We start from the raw sequence: 22,736 nt of genomic DNA on the forward strand, positions 1-22,736 counted from the left end.
TCTTCACAGCCTTTCAAGAATTCAGAGCTACAGTTCCTGCTTGATTCGCCTCCTGCCTCCCACATGCCATTGGGGCTTTAGGGATTGACTAGGGTTTCACACAGGCGAGGTGAGCACTCTGCCCTGAACTCTAACCCATCTGTTAGTTCTTGAACCCAAGACCAGTGGCTAGATGCCCCTGGCTGCCACACCTCGCCCTTCTCCTGCTCTTTCCCCAGTCGCTGTTCATATAGAATTCCGCCATTTTGGCTATGCTGGTGCCTTTTTTGCTCCTTAGGCATCTTGGTCTCCTGGATCTCCCCTCCCCCCTCTTTTCCCACGGCCTGGCTCAGGGTCATGCTCACTCTGGAATTTCCTGAGGTTTCTGCCTGCTCTCTTCCTCTTATGGAGAGTGGCCTTCTCCACCATACCTAGGAGCGTCTTTCCCTTCCTTTTCATTTCTTCTTTTCATCCACCATCCTTTCCGCGTGTTTGACAGGAAGTCTTCCAGGCAGGCCTTAAACTTGAAATTATCTTGCCTCAGCCTCCTGAGAAACTGGAATTGCAGGCCTGGCTGACTCAATTTCTATGACAGCCCAAAAGAAAACAACTACAATAACACCCCCAACCAAAACTCAGCATGAATTCTAACAGTGGGTGAACGGGCTCCTTAAAGCTAGGGACCAGAGCAATGGCTGTCCCCAAACTGTTAGGGTGTTTACCTCTCATCCCCAGCAAAGGGATATTTAAAACCATGGCTTTCTTCTCTTTCTTTCTTTCTTTCTTTCTTTCTTTCTTTCTTTCTTTCTTTCTTTCTTTCTTTCTTTTTTCTTTTTGACAGTCTCTTTATGTAGCCCAAGCTAGACCTGAATTCATGACCCTTCTGCTTCCCAAACGTTGGTTGTCTAACAGACTCAGAACTCTATCTAGGAAGTCTCTGAAAATTTTCCAGGCCTAGATGGACATGCACGGGGACCACAGGAGCCAATTAATATGAATTTTACCCTGCTACCAGGAGAACGTGGGCAGTCTACTGAGTTCCTTTTGGAGTTGTTTCTAATTGTTTCAAGACTGGCTGGAATATTTCCAGGAAGCAGCTGACCAAGAGTGAGATCTTTCTTAATAGGGTCATGGCTACACCTTCAGCGTCTGACTCTGGATTGACCATCAGATATGGAGTGTAAAGACTAAAAATGGGGTCGGAGACAGAGTCCATGTGTTCCTGGCCACTGTGGTGTCACTGCTCCCAATACAGGTGTAACCTGAGTCCCCACATGGGAGCCAGCAATCAGCTGAGAAGACTTCAGGAGAGAGCAGCCCCAGGCGGAGGCGGAGGCAGTGGGGGCCGCAGCTCCGCTCTTTCCACCTAGCTCGGTTTGCACTGAAGGGTTGGGGTAAGTCCCTTCCTCAGCATCTCAGAGGCTCTGTGGGCAGCCTGGGGAGGCCAAGAATTGAGACACATGGGTTGTGGGCAGAGGCCTTGAGAGTAGATGATTACGAGTGTCTTGGTTATTGCCTCCAAAGTAGCCTCTCGTTCTGATGCCCAGGGTCAGGACCTCAAATCTCTCGGACCTACATCCAGGGGACAAGGAGGACCCATTCCTGGGCCATTCAAGGGCGCTAACCAGCTCAGGCCCGCTTCAGGGTCTGGGCTGATCCTCCCGCCTGTACAGGGAGTTAGCCCAGGCAATGGAATCCGAGTCAAGGAGGCGCACTGTGCCCACTGTGGGCGCTCGCCATCACCCACAGTACCAGCCTCCCTCCCCGAAAGGGTCGTCACCACACCTGTGTGACTCCACTTCCGGTGGAAAACATAGGCCTCTAGGCCCCACCCAGCATCCCGCTGCCTGCTGGGATTTGTAGTTGGTGGTGTCGTGGCTGGCTCATGTGCGTGAGTGTGTGCGTGTGTGTTTGTCTGACTTCGCCAGGCTCGGTTGAGGCAGCATAGATCATGCTCTGCCTTCTGGGACTTGTAGTTCGCAGCCTTTGTCTCTGGGCAACTGTGGGGCCCTGTCCTGGCTTTCCTGTTTGTGACTCTGGGCAGACTAAAAGACCAGGCTCCGGGTGGGAGAAGCACTAGGAGGGGGACTCTCTGTGAGGGTCCAGGCTTTCTCAAGTAAGGGCTTATCCTGGAGACAACTGCCTGGCAAAAATGAATTCGGCCAAGGGTCTGGAGTCTTTTCTGTGATCATCGGTTATCCCGAAATAATGAACAGTCCTGCCCAGGACTGGTTGTACATACAAGTTCATTGTCCTGTAGGATTGAGTGATAAATATTAATTTCACGAATTTGTTAACTACTTCACCAAGGAAGGCTTTAATCACCAAGAAGTTGGTGAGACACACTTTGCTGTTGAAGAACCTACCTGCCTCCATATTAGGATTAAAAGGCATCTTACAGTAAAGACAAACTAGGTTCATTCCTGTTTGTGATTAAATCAGTTTCTCAAGGATTGGGTTATGCCCCACCTGTGACCTTAACTGCAAATGGTTTTGTACTGCCTGCTCCGGGAATGTCAATCATGTCTTTGTTTCAAAAAGTTAATAACCAACTGACAACTCTACTTTTGTTTCCAAAGGGCTGTTATGGCTACCTTGTTATTGCCTGTCTGTTATTAGGACCCCCTTGCAGTCATGTCTGTTTAAGGAGGTGCTTATGACTAACTTACTACACCTACGTTCTGCTAATGTAACCCGCCTGTTTTGCTGACCAAATTCCCGATTTGGGAACTCCCTACCCCTGAGCTATAAAAACCTTGTCGTGGGACCGGAGAGATGGCTCAGTGGCTAAAAGCACTAACTGTTCTTCCGGAGGACCTGTGTCCAATTCCCAGCACCCACATGGCAGCTCACAACTGTCTATAATTCCAGTTCCAGGGAATCTGACACATTCATAGCAAGTGCATATAAAGTTAAATAAATATTAAAAAAAAAACCTTGTCTCCCTCACATCTAATGCTGACCTCTTGAACCCCGCCTTGCGGGGATGTAGCCCATGTATACAAATAAAAGAGCTTGCTTTAATTAATTGCTTACTTTAATTAATTTGGCCGTGATGATTTGGGCCAGTGGTCTTTCTCTTCCCGTCTTTGTGATTAACACTTGTGTGTGTGTGCATGTGTGTGTATGTTGTGTGCATTTTGAAGGCCAGAGGTCCACGTTAATGGCTTCCCCTTTGGCTACCCACCTTTCCAGGTAGAATTTCTTAGTGGCATGAGCTCATCAAGTGCGGGGTGACAGGGACGCAATGGCACCAGCTTTATATGTAATTTCTGGAGATTGAACTCAGATCCATCAACATAGTCCCCACAGTTTGCTTTGAGGACCAAATAAATGGGTTTGTGTGGGTCTGAGGACATTTAATAAACTGCAAAGCATAGGGTATATGAGGTGTCCACACCAAAATCAGATTGTGGTGTGTATATGGCTTGATGCTGATGGGGGTACTAGAGTGTTTGGGAAGGGGTGTACTTATTATCTGCAGGTAAGGGTCTCTGGCTCCCAAATACCTTGTGAGAGAAAAGGAGAGTACACACAGAACACACAATGAGGAGATAATTTGCTAAATTATTCTCTATGCTTGCGTACCTCAACCCCAGCAATGGGATTACAAGGTATCATATCTGAGTGCTTTTAAAACACTGGTTAGTCAGTGGTGGTGCACACCTGTAATCCCAGCATTGGAAAGGCAGGGGCAGGCGGGTCTCTGTGAGTTTGAAGCCAGCCTGGTCTACAGAGTGAGTTACAATACTACACAAAGAAATCCTGTCTTGAAAAACAACAACAACAACAACAACAAAATCCAAACCAAGACCCCCCCCCCAAAAAAAAACATGGGTTCTAGAGATTAAACTCGGGTCCTCATGCTGACAAAGCACGTGCTTTCTCGACTGAGCTATCTCTCCAGCCCTATTTGGGGGCAGGGGTATTTCATATTAGAGTTGTATTCCCTGCAACCCATCAGGGAGGAAAGACTTAGTCTGCACTGTACCTTTGGACTGGAGTCAGAGGAGCCAGGAGAGCATCTACTAAGCTAGCCTTTATGTCACTGATGGGGAATGAAGGCTCACAGAGGGCCACATGTCAGGCTGGGTGTGGTGTTTGTAATCTTAGCACTTGGGAGGCTGAGGCAGGAGGATTACAGTGAATTTGAGGTCTGTCTGGGCTACAGTAAGACACCTTGTCTCAAAAGAACAGACCGCAAACAAGGGAGCTGGAGAGATGGCTCAGCAGCTAAGAGCTGCTCCTGTAGAAGATATGGATTGGCGTCCCAGCCCCCCATGGTAACTAACAACTGTCTGTAACTCCAATCCTTGGGGATCTGATGCCCTCTTTTGGCCTCTGCGGGTACCAGGTCCACATGTGGTGCACAGATATATGTGCATATAAAATACCTATTCATGCTGGGCAGTGGTGGCACACGCCTTTAATCCCAGCACTTAGGAGGCAGAGGCAAGCGGATCTCTGTGTGTTCGAGGCCAGCCTGGTCTACAAGAGCTAGTTCCAGGACAGGCTCCAAAGCTACAGAGAAACCTTGTGTCGAAAAACCAAAATAAATAAATAAATAAAAACAAAAAACAAAACCCCCCACCTATTCATATAGAATCAAAATTTTAAAAAAAAAAGGGAAAGAAAAGAATCTGGAGTGGCGGTACCTACCTGCAACCTCAGCACTTAGGAGGCTGAGGTAGAAGAAGCATCAAGAGTTCAAGGTCATTCTTAGCTACATAGAGTTCACAGCCAACCTGGACTACAGGACACTCTGCCTCAAAAAGGACAAAAACAGGGGAGTGTTCAAAATGGCTCAGTGGGTAAAATGACGAAGACATGATTTTGATCCCTAGAAGCCAGGAAACAGTTGGCTTTGCAGCCCATGTTTGTGACCCCAGGGCTGTGTGAAGAGGCAGACACAGGCAGTTCTAGCAGTTTGCTGGCCAGCCGGTCTAGCCGACACGGAGCTCTGGGTTCTGTAAGACAGGCAGAGGCTGGAGAAATGGCTCAGCGGGTAGGGACATTTGTTACTCTTGCACAGGACCCGAGTTCAGTTTCTAGTACCCAGGTCTTGGCTCACAGCCTCTGTAACTCCAGTTCCAGGGGATCTGATGTCTTTTTACGCCCTCCTCAGACACCAGGTATGTATGTGCTACACAGACATAAATACAGCCAAAATACCCATACACATAAATAAAATAAATAAAATCTAATTTTGAAAAATAAGATAGAGGGGTGGAGAGATGGCTCAGCAGTTAAGAGCATTGTTGCTCTTCCAGAGGACCCAAGTTCAATTCCCAGCACCCACATGGCAGTTTACAACTGTCTATAACTTCAGTTCCAGGGGATCTGACACCTTCACACCAATGCATATAAAATAAAGTGAAATAAATTATTTTTTAAAAAAAGAAAAGAAAAATAAGATAGTAATACAAGACACCCAACATTGAACTTTGACCTCCATACACACATGCCCACTTACCTGCACATACATGAACCTGTATGCATGCTTAACATACACAGAAACACTTATATACACACAAAGTAAAAACCAAGACATATTTTCCCAAAATATTTAGAGAAAAGACTGGGCATGATGGGATTCCTGTAATCCCAGCACTCAGGAGGCAGAGGCAGGAGGATCACTGCAGGTTCTACAGTAAGACCTTGGATCAAAAAAAGAAAAGAAAAAAGGGTCTGGGGAGATGGCTCACTGGTTAAAGTGCTGGTTCAGTCTGGGTCTTGGCATACTATTTTTTCAAAAAGAATTGCCTTGTTGAGAGAGAAAAAAGACACAACAACCACAACAAACCAACCCACAAAACAAATCACCCTGTAGCTCCTCGGGTCCCAGTCTCCTAGGTAGAAGCATTAGGGCTTCTGTCCTTGCTTTACAAGGGAACAGGCTGTCTCCGTGACTAGCAAGTGGGCAGTTCTGCAGTGTGGGAGTTTTGGCCTTCATCTGCTAAGACAGTCAGTAAATGTTCGAGAGTTGGTCCTGCTTCACCTGTATAGATGAGAGCAGCCAGGGCTGCACGGTAACGCGTGGTGGCACGTGCCTGCCACCCCAGCCTTCTGGAGGAGAGGCAGGAGGATAAGAAGTTCAAGGTCCAGCACTCGGGAGGCAGAGGCAGGAGGATCTCTGTGAGTTCGAGGTCTACAGAGTAAGTTCCAGGATAGTCAAAGATACAAAGAGAAACCCTGCCTCGAAAAACAAACAATAACAACAACAACAAGTTCATTTACCCCCTGCATAGGGAGTTTGGATCAGCCTGAGCTATTTAGGAACTTATCTCAAAATTTGTAATTTTTTCCATGTTATTACCTCCCGAGTGCTATGGTGGGTGGTGGCGTTTCAAGGGAGACTTGACATTGTTCCCGGGCCACATGTGCAAACAGTGAACTTGCTGTGGTGAATGTGTTTGACTTCTTGGTAGGATATGGGTCACATGGGTACATCTGTCGATACTAGAAAACCTAAGTGCTGTGTGCCTGTAAGCCCAGCACTCCGTGGGCAGAGGCAGGCAGATCTTCGTGAGGTCACAGCTGGCTTACATAGAATGTTCCAGGTAGACATAATAAGACCTTGTTTCAAAAAAAAAAAAAAAACCTGCCCCCCCCCCTTCCCCAGCCATCTCACCAGCCCAGGGAGGCCCTTTCTAAACTTCCTCAGTGGAATGTGATTGCTTGGGTTGCCCAGCTGGCCAGGAACAGTCAGGGTGTAAATCTTTCAAACCCAGTCAGTGGGCCTCAGAGAATCCAATTCTGCTTGGCCTTTGCAAAGTTGCTTCTCAACAAACAAGGCTGCTTTGTCCGTGGGTGGGTTTGTGTGCTGTGTGCGGAGCCAAGGCAGATACTGACGCAGACACTGGCTGGTCTGTTAGGCTCTGAACTAGGGAAGGGTAATTGCATTGAGGTGGGTCAGGTCAGCCTGGATTCCAGTCCTGGTTCCCTCCTGATCCTCCCTGACAATTCAGCTAAGTAGGAATAATGGTGAAGTATGGGAAGGTGGAGATCATTGTTAAAAATTACATTTATTTATTTGCTTGTGTGAGTCTGGTCCTCCAAGTGCTGGGATCACAAGCATGTATTGCCATACCGGGTGTTTGTGGTGGTGGGGGTCAAAGCCAGGGCTTCCTGCAAGCCAGGCAAGCACCCCATCAGCCGACCTGCATCTCAGGCTGGAGATCACATTGAAGGTACTAAGTGCTTCAGGGAACTGCGGAGGTTGGAACCCTGATGGAGACCGGGACACGTGGGTTGAATGAGAAGTGAAAACTGCTCTCCTCAGCCCAGTTTTCCCATCGTGTGGAAAATTAGCTCTCCTGGTCCTGAGGTCCCTACCAGGCCCCCAGTGCTAGGTCTCTAGTGATGCAGATGATGGAAGGGAAGGGCCAGGCCAGGATCGCTCCCAGTCAGCTCCAGCCACTTGGCCCTTCACAGTGACTCACTTCTCCTAGGGGGTGGAGGCGTGGTTGAGAGCAAAACAACGGGTCAGAGCCACCAAACCTTCCTCGATTAAGGCGCGCTCTCGGGTATGTGTTCTCTGCGGCCTGGGGCTCCTTCTTTGGGGTCCAGAGGGCCTCTGTAGGTCCCGGGACGGCCCTGCTACATGTTCCCCTCCACACCTTAGGGGCGAAAGCTCAACTGGAATTTAAGACTGGGCGGGTAGAGCCCAATTACGTGGGAGTTAAGGGGTAGGGCAGAATAGAAGTGGGGTAGGGATGAGGGTGGAGGGACCAACCTAAGTCTTAAAAAGAACAAATTCCTTGTTTTTCTTTTTATAACTTTGTTGGTTTTTTTTTGTTTGTTTTTTTGTTTCTTGGGGTTTTTTTTGGTGTGGTTTTTTTGTTTTGTTTTGTTTTGTTTTTGAAACGGTGTCTCCTGTAGCCCAGACTTCCTTAAACTCACTATCTAGCCAAAGATGACGTCAAACCTCTCATTCTCCTACAATCTTCCAAGTGCTGGGATTACAGGTGTGAACCACCCTATTTAAATGAACCACACTCAGCAAGTCTTTCTTTTCTTTCTAGGTTATGCGTATTCTGTTGTGTCTGAGTGTGGGTTTGCTCATGCAGGTTAGAAAGGCATCAGATTCCTGGAGCTGCAGTTACAGGTGTTTGTGGACGGCCTGATGTGGGTGCTGGGAGCTGAAATTGGATCCTCTGGAAGGGCAGAGTGCTCTTAACCACTGAACCACACACAGCTCCAGACCAAGAACCCTCTTTTTTTAAAAAAATAAATAAATAAATAAATTTTTCTTCCTGTGGTGAAAGGCCCTCTTAGCTCAAGGGTAGCGAACAGCGATTTTCACCCTTCTTTGTCCTCCAGTGTGTACATAGGGTCTTAGTCTAAGAGCCACCTAGGTTCTGCACCTAGTGCAGCCAAGACAGGAATATCTGGGCATTCACAGGGGAGTGGGAAGGGGGGGAGGCCCCTGGTTTAACTTTCTCTCCACAGCAACCTCCCACGAAGCTTGGGAAGGGCTGGGCATTGCTGAGCAGGTGCTGGCCACTCTTGCCAGGGTCCCTAGCAAGACCCTGTCAGCAATGTTTACATCACTGCTGGCATGAATGGTGACGAAGAAAGAGGGTGCATGAGATGACTCAGCTGGCAAGGACACTTGTCACCAAGCCTGAAGCCCTGAATCGGATTCCCAGGACCCACATGATAAGGGAGAACCAGCTCCCATAATTTGTCCTCTGACCTACACCCTCAAGTTGTGATATGTTCATGCCACCCCCCCAATAAATAAATGAAAAAATAAATAAATAAATGTACTTGAAAAAAGAGTCCAGATTTACTGAACATTCGTTATTTGCTCATTAATTGTAGCATCTTGTTTAACCTTCTCTTTTATGTGTGTGTCTACTTTACAGATTGGTCCCGAGGACGCTCCGCGAAGCTGAAGTTGAATCAGACCTGAAGCAACTTAACTTAACTGCTGGTAAGTTGTAAAAGCCACCCCCTGCAACACCTGTGTGTAGCCAAGGATGATTTGGGACTGCAGGCACGGCTCACTGCTCCAGAAGGAAGGGACTGCAGGCACGGCTCACTGCTCCAGAAGGAAGGGACTGCAGGCACGGCTCACTGCTCCCACTCCTGGAGTCTGATCTCTCTTTCTACTGTGTGGGTCCTGGGAATCAGACCAGGTCTTCAGGCTTGCTGAGGAACATCTTTAGCAGCTGAGCCACCTCACTGGTCTCTGTTGTCCCATGCTGTGGTCCCTCTCAGGGCTTCATGCGTGCTGTGTGAATACTCTACTAGCTGAGTTCCAGACCTTAAGGCCAGCTCTCTGCCCTGCCTGTGGTTCTGTGAGGGACAAGGCCTTGCTGGAATCTCAGCCCAGACAACCCTGTTTTTCAGGCTGTCATTTGGCCACGGGGACCCTTGGAAGCCAGCTACAAGCTATGTTCTTCTTTTTTTTAAACTGCTATTTATATTTATGTGTATGGATATTTTGTCTGCATGTCTGTATACAATGGGTGCCTGGTGCTTGAGGTGACCCGAAGAGCACATTAGATCCCCACCCAGGACTGGAGCTGCAGACAGTTGTGAGCCCTGGTGGCATTTTAGCACACAGAACACATCCATCTAGAGGGCACGGTGTTGCACACCCATAATCCCAGCACTCGGAAGATGGAGAAATGAAGACAGGAGGATTGAAAGTTTGAGGCCAGCGTGGGCTATGGAACGAAGCTCTGTCTCAAACAAGCAAACTCCCCACATCCACTCAGTACTCTGATTTCTCTGGGATTTCCCCTAGCAGCATATACTCAGATTGGTGTGATGGTTGGATAGTTGGGAAGGCTTGCTTCTGGTCCTGTTGCATTACCAAGGCCAGATCCTTATCTCTGAGTGCTAAGTCCTGTCTGGAACAGACTGTTGACCAACACTCTTCCAGGATAGGCCTGCCAGAGTCCCTGTTCACTGAGCCACCCAGGTGTGGCTGCCCACTGGGTGCTGACTCTCCAGGACTTCACAGAGACTCTGCTCTTCCTCCCTCTAGGGCAAGAGGTTCTCAACCTGTGGGCCACGACCTCTTTGACAAACTTATTTCCAAAAAACATTTAGATTCATAATAGTAGCAAAAGTACAGGTATGAAGTAGCAAGGAAATAATTTCACAGTTGGGGGTCACCATGAAGAGAAGATCGGTGTTAAAGGGTCACTGCATTAGGAAGGGTAAATACCACTGGGCTAGAGATTCAGAAGGGAATCGGAGCCTCCTTGGCTCAGTCTCCTGCTTCCTATGTGACTTGGGGCTGTGCCCCAGGGTCCTTCATGGAGCCAGCGAGTTAGACCAGACTGATTAAATTGTGTGGTGCTGTGACTGCAAGGGGATACTGTTGCCTTGGGTGTAGCCTGGAACCCTGCTCCCTCTGTCTCTGCTTCTTTTTTCTTTGAGACACGGTTTAGTTCTTTAATTCTGGCTGGCTTTGATCATGCGTAATGTGCTTCTTTTTTGAGGGGGTCAGGAGGGGCTCCAGGGTCTTATGTGCCCTGGGCTGGCTCTGAGCTCTCTATGTAGCTGAGGGTGACTCTCCACTTCTGATTCTCCAGTCTCTGCCTCCCAAGTGCTGCTTTGACGGTGTGTGCCACCACATCCTGCTGGTGCCACCACATCCTGCTGGTGCCACCACATCCTGACCACGCTAATTTCTGTCGCTCTCCCCGAGACCCCCAGTGCCAAGACTGTGTGGCTGGCAGTGGGCACCTGGTAAAGGAGCGGCACGAGGGGGCAGCATATGTTTTCATTATCTATTTATTTATTTTGGTTTCTTGAGACAAGGTTTTTCTGTGTGGTCGTGGCTCTCCAGGACCTTGATTAGTAGTTTTGGCTGGCCTTGAACTCAGAGTTCCACCTCCTTTGCCTCCTGAGTGCTGGAATTAAAGATGTGAGCCACAGGGGCCGGAGAGATGGCTCAGTGGTTAAGAGTACTGACTGCTCTTCTAGAGGATCCGGGATCTATTTCCAGCACCCACATGGCAGCTAACAACTGTTTCTAACTCCAAAATCTGACACCCTCACACAGAGATACATGTAGGCAAAATTCCAATGTACATAAAATAAAAGTAAATAAATTATTAAAAAAAAAAAGATGTGAGGGCTGGAGAGAAGGCTCAGAGGTTAAGAGCATTGCCTACTCTTCCAAAGGTCCTGAGTTCAATTCCCAGCAACCACATGGTGGCTCACAACCATCTGTAATGGGGTCTGGTGCCCTCTTCTGGCCTGCAGGCATACACACAGACAGAATATTGTATACATAATAAATAAATATTTTTTAAAAAAAGATGTGAGTCAGCACGACCTGCTGAGGCGGGGGTAGTCTTTGGTATTTGGGGCCCGGAGAGATTGCATTAAATGTGCCAAGGAAACTGGGGTGATGCCTTGGTGTATGGAATCCTAGTGCTCAGGAAGCAGAAGCAGGAGGGTTGTCATGAATTCGAGGCCAACCTGGGCTACATATAGAGTTTCATAGTAGCCTGGGCTCTAAAGTAGGACTGTCTCAGTAACAGACAGAGAGACATTTGGGCATGCTGGTACATACCTGTAATCCCAGCACTCAGGAGGCAGAGGCAGGCAGATCTGCATGAATTCGAGGCCAACCTGGGCTACATATAGAGTTTCATAGTAGCCTGGGCTCTAAAGTAGGACTGTCTCAGTAACAGACAGAGAGACATTTGGGCATGCTGGTACATACCTGTAATCCCAGCACTCAGGAGGCAGGGGAGTCAGGAGTTCAAGGCCAGCTTGAGCTGCATAATTTAGAGGATAGCCTTGGCTACAAGAGTGCTTGTCTCAAAAACAAAATACCCAAATGAAAATAGACACACCCCCAAACCAACCAGAATGTGTCAGGCCCCCAAACACTGTCTTGGAACTTTGCTTCAAAAAAGAAAAAATAAAAAAAGGTGGCACACGCTTTCAATCCCAGCAGGCAGAGGCAGGTGAATCTCTGTGAGTTCGAGGCCAGCCTGGTCTACAGAGTGAGTTCCAGGACAGACTCCAAAGCTACACAGAGAAACCCTGTCTCGAAACCCCTGCCTCCCCCCTACCCCCGCCCAAAAAGAAAGAAAAGAAAAAGCACGTGTACTCGTGGTAATGAGACAAACTAGTCATGGGGAGGAGGAAAAGTTAGTGCAGAGCCAGTGACCCAACCCAGGAAATGTGACTAACCAGCCACAGCAGGGGAGTGCAGCTTCGTCTGTGCAGAAGTGCTTGTCCCGGCTGGTGAGTGGAATGGGGCCTTCCTCGCTTGTCTGACTTGAGGTTGTTCAGAAGCTGCCCTGTGAGGAAACCGGGTGGGCTCTAGCCTTCCAGTGGCCATGTCTGAGAAACAGCTTTCTGTCAGCGGGCCAGCTGAGTCTCAGAGTTTGCTTCCCTGAGTCCTTGGACCTCAGAGCCCTGAGCCTTCCCTTGGGTGGGGCAGGTGGGTGGGGCAACTCGGAGGAGAAGAGGGAAGTGAGAAGCGAGGGTGGGGCAGGCTGAGAAGAGTCTGAGGAGAAAAGGCCTGTGCAGAGGTAAAGTGGAATGGGCTCCTGGAGATGGGCTAGCTGGACCCACTTGGGTGGACAGGGAGGACTGGTTGGGGGAGGGCTGGCTGCTAGGGTCTGGGAAATCAGGAGAGATGCCCCTAGGCATAAATCGGGCTGAGGCCGTTGTCTGACTGCAGTTCTACAGCTGCAGAGAGGCTAGGTGGTGGTGGATGTATTTCAGCTGCAGGGAGGTGCTAGGGGGTCTGGGTTCATCCTGGTCTGTAGGAGGTGGCGTCAGACCTTCTGAGAGATCCCCAAAGGCAGTCAGTCAGGGGGTGAGCTCAGATCTGGCGGTGGCTGTCCCCAAGATAGCACTGGCCTAGGTCTAGACAGCTGGACTGAAGGGGCTTGGGAAGAGGCAAGGTAGGTCCAGCTACTTGAGGGGCATCCAGCCAGCCCCCAGCCGCGGGCCATGCGGGGAATGGTGTGGAGAGAGAAGAAGGTAGACTCGGAGGTGTGGAGAGTGGGTCTGCTTGGTGTGGGGAAAGAGCAGTGTTCTGGGTGTCCAGAGCCACTGCTGTCCCCACTTCTAAGGAGCATGGATCACACAGTCCAGAAGGGCCCTGCTTTTGTGTGTGGAAAGTCCCCTCCCTCCCTAGGGCTGGTGCTATTTCAGGTCACAGTTAACGGTGCGAGAGGGACCGTGAGGGAAAGTGGGAAAAGTTTTGCATCCTAATAAGCCTCTCCGCCTACGCAATAATTCAGATCAGACCAAATCAAACCGAATTAGAAAAAGCCCAGGTTTAATGGATACTAACACCACTGGGTGGGGTGGCTCTCCAGCCCCTCACAGAGGAGGCAGGAAGGAAGACCAGAAAACCACGTGTTTATTCTCTGGGGGGCAGTTTAAATACCCGGTGGGGGGAGTGGTCTTGAGCATCTCTGGGAAGGGGTCATTGTTTGGCTGGCTTTCTTGGAGGTGGAGTCTAGACTGAGGCAACTCCCAGGGGAGGGGGCTTGGGATGGAACTTCCACCCAATCATTGCAGACTCTTTGGGTATATGGATGCCAGGGGCTGGGGTGCCGCTTCCACCCAAACAAACCATCCTGTTGAGAATCGGAGTCCGAGGAGGGCAAAGATAGCCCAGGTTTTCCTCAGTACTGGGTCACTGGTGCACAGTTAGGTCATTGATGGGGTCAAGCAAGTTGTTGAAGGTGGGAGTGACCCCAGGGTGTCCATCAGGTTATTCTAAGGGCCAAGACTGGCCACCTCCCCCACAATCAGGACAGTCTGATGGGTCTCTTCACCCCTGCCTTTCTGCCTTAAGGCTGCTCCCAGCAGTGCCCCTGGCACTGAGATCCTAGGCTATCCCTCTGGTTTCATCTACTCCGATAACTGAGGCTCAGCAAATCAAGGCAATTGAACAGATTGTTTGGACGCAATCAGATGTGCGCAAAGGTCCACAGGCAAACTCTTCCTCCTGCTCCAAAGGTGCTTTATAGTCTCAGGGAGAGAGCCAGTCCCTAAAACTCACGCCCCACTATGGCCCAGTGGGGAAAACGAGTCTTCAACAGAGGTGACCAGCTATGACGTAGCTCAGTGGTAGAACGTTTTTTAGCTGTGTCCCTTGACCTTGGGTTTGGTGCCAGCACTCCTGCCGCTCCCAAAGCAAGATATATAAGCGCCATCTTCCTCTCCCTCTCCCTCTCTCTCTCTCTCTCTCTCTCTCTCTTACTTCCCCAGACCTGTACACGCCCCCTCTAATAAACTCCTAAGCTGTGTGTGTCTGTGAAGCAGTGAGTTCCCCACCACCAGAAGCATTCAAGAGAGGGTGACGAAGTGTGCTCTGGGAGAGGTGTCTGTAGTGTGCTCTGGAAGAGGGTCTGTAGTGTGCTCTGAGGACTCAGCCCTAAGGCTCCTAGTGCTGGTCTGTGATTACGTGACAGTCTTATGTGGAGGAAGCAGGTCTGTGGTTTCACTGGATGTGATGGCTCCCCCACTTCCCTGAGCCCGCTGGCTAGGCCACAGGCAGACTGTTCTTCATCTCTGTCTTGCCCTCCTGCAGCCGGCCCAGTGCTGAGCCCCCGGCACAGATCTGGGATGCATGGAAGTGCAGGGACTGAATGCTTGAGGGATAGAGTGTCAGGAGTGGCCCCTGCTGAGTGGGCTGGGAAAACTCCCACAGGAGCTAAGGTACTGGAGCATCCCTCAGATAGCTGGGGCTGATGTGTGTGTGCCCACAGGGATGGAGGGCTGCGACACATGCACCTCGCACCTCACCGAGGAGGCGAAGGGCTGAAAGCAGGAGACAAGAATGGAAGGCTGTTTGCCAGGGAAGCCCCTTCCTCAAGAAAGCCTGGAATCAGGGGTCAGGATCTAGGGATTCTCTCACTGCTACCCAGCCATGTACCCCACTTCCCCACCCTTGGGAGTAGGAACTGAACTTGGAATCTCTGCATGCTAGGTGAGCACGGTACTACAGAACGACATTCCCCGTTCTCTTTTTACCTTTTATCTTGAGATTGGCCTCACTATGTCGCACAGGCAAGCCTCGAACACACTCTGCAGCCCAGGCTGGTCTTAAACTGCTAATACATCTACCTCAGTTTATCAACAAGTTGGGATTTCAGGCTTGAACCAGTCTGCCTAGCTTTGTCAGGAGGTTGTTGGTTTTGTTGTTTGTTTGTTTATCAAGACAGGGTTTCTCTGTGTAACAGTGCTGGCTGTCCTGGAACTCACTCTGGGTCCAGGCTGGCCTCGAACTCACAGAGGCTCCTGCCTCTGCCTCTGCTGGGATTAAAGGCATGCGCCACCACACCCGGCTATCAGTTTTAAAAGCCTTCCTTGAGTTCCAGAGCCTGTTTTCGTACCTCATGTACTATGAGGATTACTTTGAACACCTATGGAAAACACTTCCAGCCGGAGGAGAGTGTCCTGGCCTGCTGATACACTCAGGGGCTGGGGATTTAGCTGTTGGTGGAGTTCCACCCAGCATGCACGCAGACCTGGGTTCCATCTGCGTAAATCTAGCCTGCTCATCCAGCACTGTGGAGGTGAAGACGGGAGGATCAGAAGTCCAAAGTCTCCCATGGCTACCTAGTGAACGCAAGACTAGCTCAGGCTATAAGAGACCCTATCCCAAAAGAAGAAAAGAAAAAAGAAAAGGAAAAACCCTTATTCCCTGATACTTGATACCGTAAGGAAGGCTAAAACAGGACCGCCACAATAAGTATAGGGACTGAGCACCAGGTCCTTGCAGTGTGGGAGAAAGACTAGTCTCAACACCCAAGTAGTGTGAGCCAACAAGCCTTTCACAGTCCAGGAGCTAGGGAAGAGTCAGGGCGTGGAAAATTACTAAAAGAAAGCGCCGCAGGCGGGTGGGGGGAGGTTCTGTCAAACTAACCTAGCAGGTTTCTTGTCGAAGATAGCCAGGATGAGCAGACATCTTGTGGGGGGTGGTGCAGGCCGAAGAACCAGATCTGCATAAAGGATGATGGGATATGGATTATGGGGACTTGCAGCCTAACCCATGTTTCAGGGATCTTTGGAGGCAACCAGATTTTGCAAGGAAGTATGGAGAAAGGTCTAGAAGGTTTAGATGGAGTGATAGAGTTTAGCCAGAGTCCTGCACTTCTGTAAGGTGGCTGGTTTTTTTTTTACTTTTATTACTTATTTTTGTATATGTATGTTTGCATGTTTCATAACAGGCATGCAGAGGTCAGAGGGCAACTCCAGGAGCTGGTTCTCTCCTCTGTCCTATGAGTCTTGGGGATGGAACTAAAGGCATTAGACTCGTCAGTCAGCACCTTGCCAGCGGACCATCAGTCCTGAGGAGGCGCTGTAATGAGCACTAACCAGGGCTGTGAAGAGGCAGATAGCCGAATCCCCTCAACAGAACCCCACATAACTTGGAGTGGAGGGCACTTGACTGAGTCACGGCCCAGCTTCTCATTTTAGTAACACGGAACTGAAAGCAGTGAGGTTACAGGCTCAGTCTCTCATTCCTGAGCTTGGGTTCGGGGCAGCCTCATCAGTTACTACCTGACTCACAGGCTAGGCTGCCCATAGCGAGGGGTGTGCACACAGCCCATGGCGTTTGTGGGGGTCACGCTGAGTCGCATGATCCTCTGTTTGGGAGGTTGATACCGAAAAGGAAAGTAGTAATTCCCCGCGGGCATTTCAAGTCTTTCACCCCAGCTCTGCCTCCTGCTCTGCTTCCTGTACAGACTCAACAGTTCCTGCTGACCCAGCCACACTGACCACAGAGTGGCCTCTGTGCTCCTGCAGCTCAAGTCTGCAGGGTCTGCTTCCCACTCTCACCCTCCGTGTCCCTCAGGGCATCTCTCCCAGTCACTCACTGAATTAAGTGCTGGAGACACATGGTCTCTTCCTTTAAAAGCCTTACAATAAACAAGCAAGCAAACAAAACACCTTAGCTCTGAGACTTGGCTCAATGGTAAGGGAGCACTTGCTGCTGGGGCTAAGCATCTGAGTTTGACCCCTAGAACTTACATAGTGGAAGGGAAAGCCAATCCCTTCTTCACATCTGTTTACTTATTTTGTGTCTGTACACACACACTCGAGCGCGTGTGTGCATATGCCATTGTCCATATGCAGAGGTTGAGCGTGTGTGCGCACGTACCATTGTACATTCGTGGAGGTTGAGCATGTGTGTGCATGTATTATTGTCCATACACAGAGGTTGAGTGCATGTGTGCATGTACCATTGTCCATTCGTGGAGGTTGAGCGTGTGTGCGCATGTACCATTGTCCATACGCGGAGGTCAAAAAGGAGCCAACTACCGCTGGGAACAAAGAAAAGCGAAGGTGAGTTGTTATGACTATATTTTTCTGAAATTAAAAACAATGACAACAACAGCTTGCCTTTTGCATTCTCCCTATACTACAATTCCTTTTGCCCAAGAAATGTTTTCTCTACCGGCTCACAAAACAAAGATGGCATTCATCATGCGGAACTGGAAGATGCTGGGCACATACAAGGGATAGCCGATGCCCAGAATGAGTGCAGTTTTTGGGAGAGCATTGGCTAGGAGGGAGAAAATCCCATGAAAGTTTTGTTTTTAGTAGATTTAGAGAATTAAAGACTCTGCTCTTTCTCTCTTCTTCTCCTTTGCTGGCCTGGAACCCACTATGTAGACCAGGCTGGCCTTGCAACCCACTGCGTAGACCAAGCTGGCCTGGAACCCACTGCGTAGACCAGGATGGCCTTGAATTTTTGGAGCTCCTGCTTCTGAGTGCTGGGATTACAGGCTTCCAGGCTGCTCCACCTTGCCGAGTTCTCGCTCTTTTTTCAGGGTCCCATGGATCCCAAGCTGCCCTCGAAATCTTTGAGGGTGATCTTGAACTCTTGTCTCCACCTCCCAAGTACTGAGATTACAGGCATGAGCCATCCATCAGGTCCAGTTTCTGCAGTGCTGGACTTGAACCCAGGACTTCATGCATACTAGACAAGTTCTCTACCAATTAAGCTGCATCTCTAGTTCTTTATCTGTTGTTTAATAGTTAATTTTTTTTAGATATTAGATTAAAAATAACATTTTTGTTGGTATGAGTGTGTCTGCATGTGTGTATGTATGGCATAAATGTGGAGGTTGAGGGCAGCCTCAGGGAGTCTGTTTTCCTTTTTCACCTTTACTTGGGTTCTGAGATTAAAGTCAGTTCATCAGACTTGTGCAGCAAGCACCTTTACCCGCTGAGCTGTGACACAGGCACCTTTACCTGCCAAGCTGTGACACGGGCACCTTTACCTGCCAAGCTGTGTCACGGGCACCTTTACCTGCCAAGCTGTGACATGGCCACCTTTACCCGCCGAGCTGTGTCATGCATGGGCACTTTTACCTATCAGGCTGTGTCGCGTGTACCCTTACCCACTGAGCTGTGTCACGGGCACCTTGTCTATTTTCCTTCCTTTCTTCCTTTTTCTTGTTTGATGGGGTGTTTTATAGCCCAGATTGGCTCAGAATTCACTAGGTAGCCAAGAATGGCCTTGAACTTCTGATTCTCCTGCTTCTGTTTCTGGAATGTCAGTTCCACAGGTGTACACGGTCATACCAGGCATTTTCTGTTGTTTGAAGACAGAGTTTTATGTAGCCCAGGCTAACCTGGAACCTGAATGTCCCTGAGCATCTGGACTTTCTGCCTTCCCCTTCCCATTGCTGGGGTTACGGTCACACATGCTGTCATAATTGGCCTTTTCCTCTTCCCCCCTCCTCTTGCACATGTTTGTGCATGTCTGCATGTGTGGACATGTGTATAGGTCTAATAGCATGTGTGTGTGTGCGCGTGGAGGCCCAAAGTTGATGTCAGGACTCTTCATTGTATTCATTCTCTTAACCAAACCAGAGCTTGCCGACGGGGCTAGTTTTGTTCTTCAGTTTGCTATGGGGATCCCCTGTCTCTGTCCTCTGAAGCTGGAATTACAAGTGGGCAGTTCACCCAACACGTATGTGGATTCTGAGGATTCGAACTCTGGTCCTCACACGTGCCATGCAAGCGTGTTAGCTGTTGAGCATCACCTCAGCCCAGGTCATCCTCAGCTCCTGACAGCTGTGAGGACCACCCAGGTTACATAAGACACTGCCTCAAAAAACCTAAGGGAGACTACTTGGCCACCTGGAAGGCTCCCCGAGACCAATGAGGGAGCCCCTTGTGGTAACCATGGTTTCTCTCCTCAGGTCTGGAGCAACATGTACACACCCATCCCGCAGAGGTAGGCAGTGAGCCCCATGTCTCTGCTCTCACTATACCCAGACTTCTGTCTCCAGGCCTGCCCAAGCATTTCTGCTTGAGCCCGCTAGCAACCATCTCTTCCTACAGTGGCTCCCCGTTCCCAGCCTCCGTCCAAGACCCAGGCCTACACATATGGCGGGTGGAGAAGCTGAAGCCCGTGCCCCTAGTGCGAGAGAACCATGGCATCTTCTTCTCTGGGGACTCCTACCTAGTGCTTCACAATGGCCCTGAAGAGGTCTCCCATCTGCACCTGTGGATAGGTAAAGGCGTTGGAATTCGGCAGAGGCAGGGACGGAGGTTGCAGGGGGTCTTGGGGACCTTGCTTGTCACCTGTCACCTTCATCCTAGGCCAGCAGTCATCCCGGGACGAGCAGGGGGCCTGTGCTGTGCTGGCCGTGCACCTCAACACCCTCCTTGGGGAGCGGCCTGTGCAGCACCGTGAGGTTCAAGGGAAAGAGTCGGACCTCTTCATGAGCTACTTCCCGCGTGGGCTCAAGTACCAGGTGAGACCCACCTCCAGGCCCTCGTTCCCATGATTTTTCTCTGAGTCAGCTCCTCTATCCTTCGGAAGGCCTGGGCACCTTTGGGGATTGGTTTCTACCGCGGTGCAGTGTAGAAGGCTCTGGGTGCCTGTGAGGCCGCTCAGGCCGGTTTTCTGGGTTGCAGGAAGGTGGTGTGGAGTCCGCATTTCACAAGACAAACTCGGGGGCCACCCCAGCAGCCATCAAGAAGCTCTACCAAGTTAAGGGGAAGAAAAACATCCGTGCCACCGAGAGGGCGCTGAGCTGGGACAGCTTTAACACCGGGGACTGCTTCATCCTGGACTTGGGCCAGGTGGGTAGGTGGCCGAGACTGAGCATGTGCAGGCACTGTGCTTTAAGACAGTCTGGGAGGCCGGGGGAGCAGTGAGAACCCGTGTTGTGGTGAACATCCGGGAGAAGACATCCTCAGCCAGCCAGCCAGCCCTTAGACCCATAGGGATTATTTCCCAGTGCCACGCAGACACCACCAACCACAGACGTCCAGTCTCATAGATTTAGCGATCTCGAACCTGTATAGGTATCTCGTGTGCTTCCTCCCGTTGGGTTCCAGGCCTGTCCAACCCGCGGCCATTGGCTGCATGCAGCCCAAAGTTTATAAATAGGGCTCAACAGAAAGCTTCAAACTTTCTTAAAACACGTTTTTTGAATTTTTTTTTTTGTAATTTGATTACGTTTTTAAAAAATTTGTCTGTGTGTGTGGGGGCGGGGGTAGGCATATACTCATGAATGCAGATACCAGCAGAGGCCAGGAGAGGGTGCTGGAGTTGGAGTTACAGGCTGTTGTCAACTCCCCATCGTGGGTGCTCAGAAAGCAGTTCCCTGGCAAGAGCAGTGGATGCTCTTGACCACTGAGACATCTCCCCAGTGCAGGAGGCACTCTTACAGGCATTGTCCTTCCTTTTCTCAGAGGCCTCTGGAGAGTGGCCTTGACTTCTTGGCTTTTGTTTGTTTTTGAGCAAGCGTCTCAGTGTAGCCCAGGTTGTCCTGGAACTCACTATGTAGACCTGGTCTCAAATACACAGACAACTGCCTGCCTCAGCCTCTGCCTCGTGAGTACTGGGATCAAAGGCACGCACTGCCATTACTATACCCCACACTGGCACGGCCTTCTTGCCTGCACCTCCTGTGGGGACAGTTTTTCAGTAGGGGCAGGACAAAGGCTACTGACTGTGATGGGCCTGTCTGGCTTCTCTGCAGAACATCTTCGCCTGGTGTGGTGCGAAGTCCAACATCCTGGAACGTAACAAGGCAAGGGACCTGGCCCTGGCCATCAGGGACAGCGAGCGGCAGGGCAAGGCCCAGGTGGAAATTATCACCGATGGAGAAGAGCCAGCCGAGATGATTCAGGTTGGGAACACTGGGGTGGGCAGATGGGAGCTGCTGTTTGGACGTAGCCAGGAGAGACAATGCTAAGCTGGGATGATGAAGGCTGCTCAGAGAGGATGACTGGGGCCATCTGGAGCCCTGTTCGGCCCTTTGGTCACTCATGGGGTACCCTTTCCTCTGAGTGGGTACAGCCTTGGGCAGGCTGGATCCACTGCTTTGCCCTGGTCCACTTTAGTGCAGGACACAGGTGGCCCTGGATGTGGTGACTTGAAGCATGTGGGTGTAGAAGCCCCAGTAATCCTGTCTGGTTCTGCAGGTTCTGGGCGCCAAGCCTGCTCTGAAGGAGGGCAACCCTGAGGAAGACCTCACAGCTGATAAGACCAATGCCCAGGCTGCGGCCCTGTATAAGGTGGGCACGTCAGGCCTGCTGGGGACCAACCAGTCATCTGCTAGTGGCAGAGGCATGGAGCTGAAGAGGGGAGGAGGGTGTGGGAAGGCAGGGCCAGGAACCAGGTAGGTTTGCAGGGGTCAGAGGAGGGATGGGTGGGAGTAGGCAGATGGCAGCCCTCTGAGGAGATACACACTTCCAGCTTGTTGGTGGAGGTTGGAAGCTAAGGCAGAGCTTGCCTTTACTTGAACCCTGTGCAGTTACTTGTAATGTGGAAGTCACCTCTTTACCTAAGGGAGTTGTAGCCTCGAACTGCAGTTGACAGACAAGAGAGGGGCTGTCTGGAGCTTGCCTTTGGGAGCCTTTTTCCTGCCTGTTGCTCAGAACTGTTGAGAAAAGCAACTGGGGAGGGCCTGGGTAACCCATTTCTTCATTCAAGGTGAGTGTGTGTGTGTGTGTGTGTGTGTGTGTGTGTGTGTGGTCACACTGGGGGCTGTACTTCCTCCCCAGGTCTCTGACGCCACTGGACAGATGAATCTCACCAAGGTGGCTGACTCCAGCCCCTTTGCCTCTGAACTGCTGATTCCTGATGACTGCTTTGTTCTGGACAACGGACTCTGTGGCAAAATCTACATCTGGAAGGGTATGTGTGACTCTGTATGAGCCTGAGGGCCTGCAGCTGCAGCTGCCATGGGGCCCTGCAGCAGGCTCAGCCACATCAGCTTGAAGGTCCTGCAGCTTCCTTGAACCCAGCAAACTCAGCCATTTTGAAAACCTCAGTGGGCCTCAAAACTCCAAGGACCTGTTGAATACATTTCTGGGTCAGTCCCAGAGATTGAGATTCACCAGGTCTAGGCTGGAGCCTGAGCATGTGTGTGTTTAACAAGTTCCCAGGGTGTGTCTGCGGGGCTCCAGAGGAGACAGTGTTCGCAGGGTGGGGGGGGGGGGCTCCAGGGGGGACAGTGTTCCCAGGGTATGTCTGCGAGGCTCCAGGGGAGACTTTGAGAACTCTCTCTGCAGTTTCCAGGCCTTCAGGGATCTGAGGTCCCTGACCTTGATTGAGGTTTTGAGTTAACTGTAACTGAGGTAAATTTTCGTTGGGCTTGGTAGCACTTTACACAGTGTGTGGTAAACTTGGAGGCTGTGCTTTTCCAAGAGATTGTATTTACTGGAGAGAGAGGAAGGCTGCTGTGTGCCTGAGTCTGGCTGCTTGCTTTGACCATGGAAAATGTAAAGACAGCATGATCCCAGGAGCCTCTCTCCTCTCCTCCCTCCCTCCT

General features: G+C 50.4%; 1 protein-coding gene across 4 annotated transcripts in view; it reads left to right on the forward strand.

Moving 5' to 3' along the window:
* The first annotated feature begins 1,353 nt into the window (after positions 1–1,353).
* Positions 1,354–22,736, forward strand: part of Capg (capping actin protein, gelsolin like) — a 24,954-nt gene continuing 3,571 nt past the window's right edge. Inside the window, exons 1-9 of one of the 4 annotated variants that reach the window (XM_050132863.1) lie at positions 1,354–1,373; positions 8,850–8,917; positions 19,146–19,180; positions 19,288–19,460; positions 19,549–19,703; positions 19,867–20,034; positions 20,940–21,089; positions 21,385–21,477; positions 21,967–22,099. In XM_050132863.1, coding sequence (XP_049988820.1) covers positions 19,158–19,180; positions 19,288–19,460; positions 19,549–19,703; positions 19,867–20,034; positions 20,940–21,089; positions 21,385–21,477; positions 21,967–22,099 — 895 coding nt within the window. In that variant the 5' untranslated portion in view covers positions 1,354–1,373; positions 8,850–8,917; positions 19,146–19,157. Of the gene's footprint in view, positions 1,374–7,461; positions 7,506–8,849; positions 8,918–12,128; positions 12,205–12,423; positions 12,495–19,145; positions 19,181–19,287; positions 19,461–19,548; positions 19,704–19,866; positions 20,035–20,939; positions 21,090–21,384; positions 21,478–21,966; positions 22,100–22,736 lie in introns of those variants that run through there. The other 3 variants (XM_050132860.1, XM_050132862.1, XM_050132861.1) reach the window with 3 other exon arrangements.

This window comes from Alexandromys fortis, unplaced genomic scaffold (assembly GCF_014885135.2).
Source record: "Alexandromys fortis isolate MF-2015 unplaced genomic scaffold, M_Fortis_MF-2015_v1.1 scaffold_397, whole genome shotgun sequence".
NCBI lineage: Eukaryota > Metazoa > Chordata > Mammalia > Rodentia > Cricetidae > Alexandromys > Alexandromys fortis.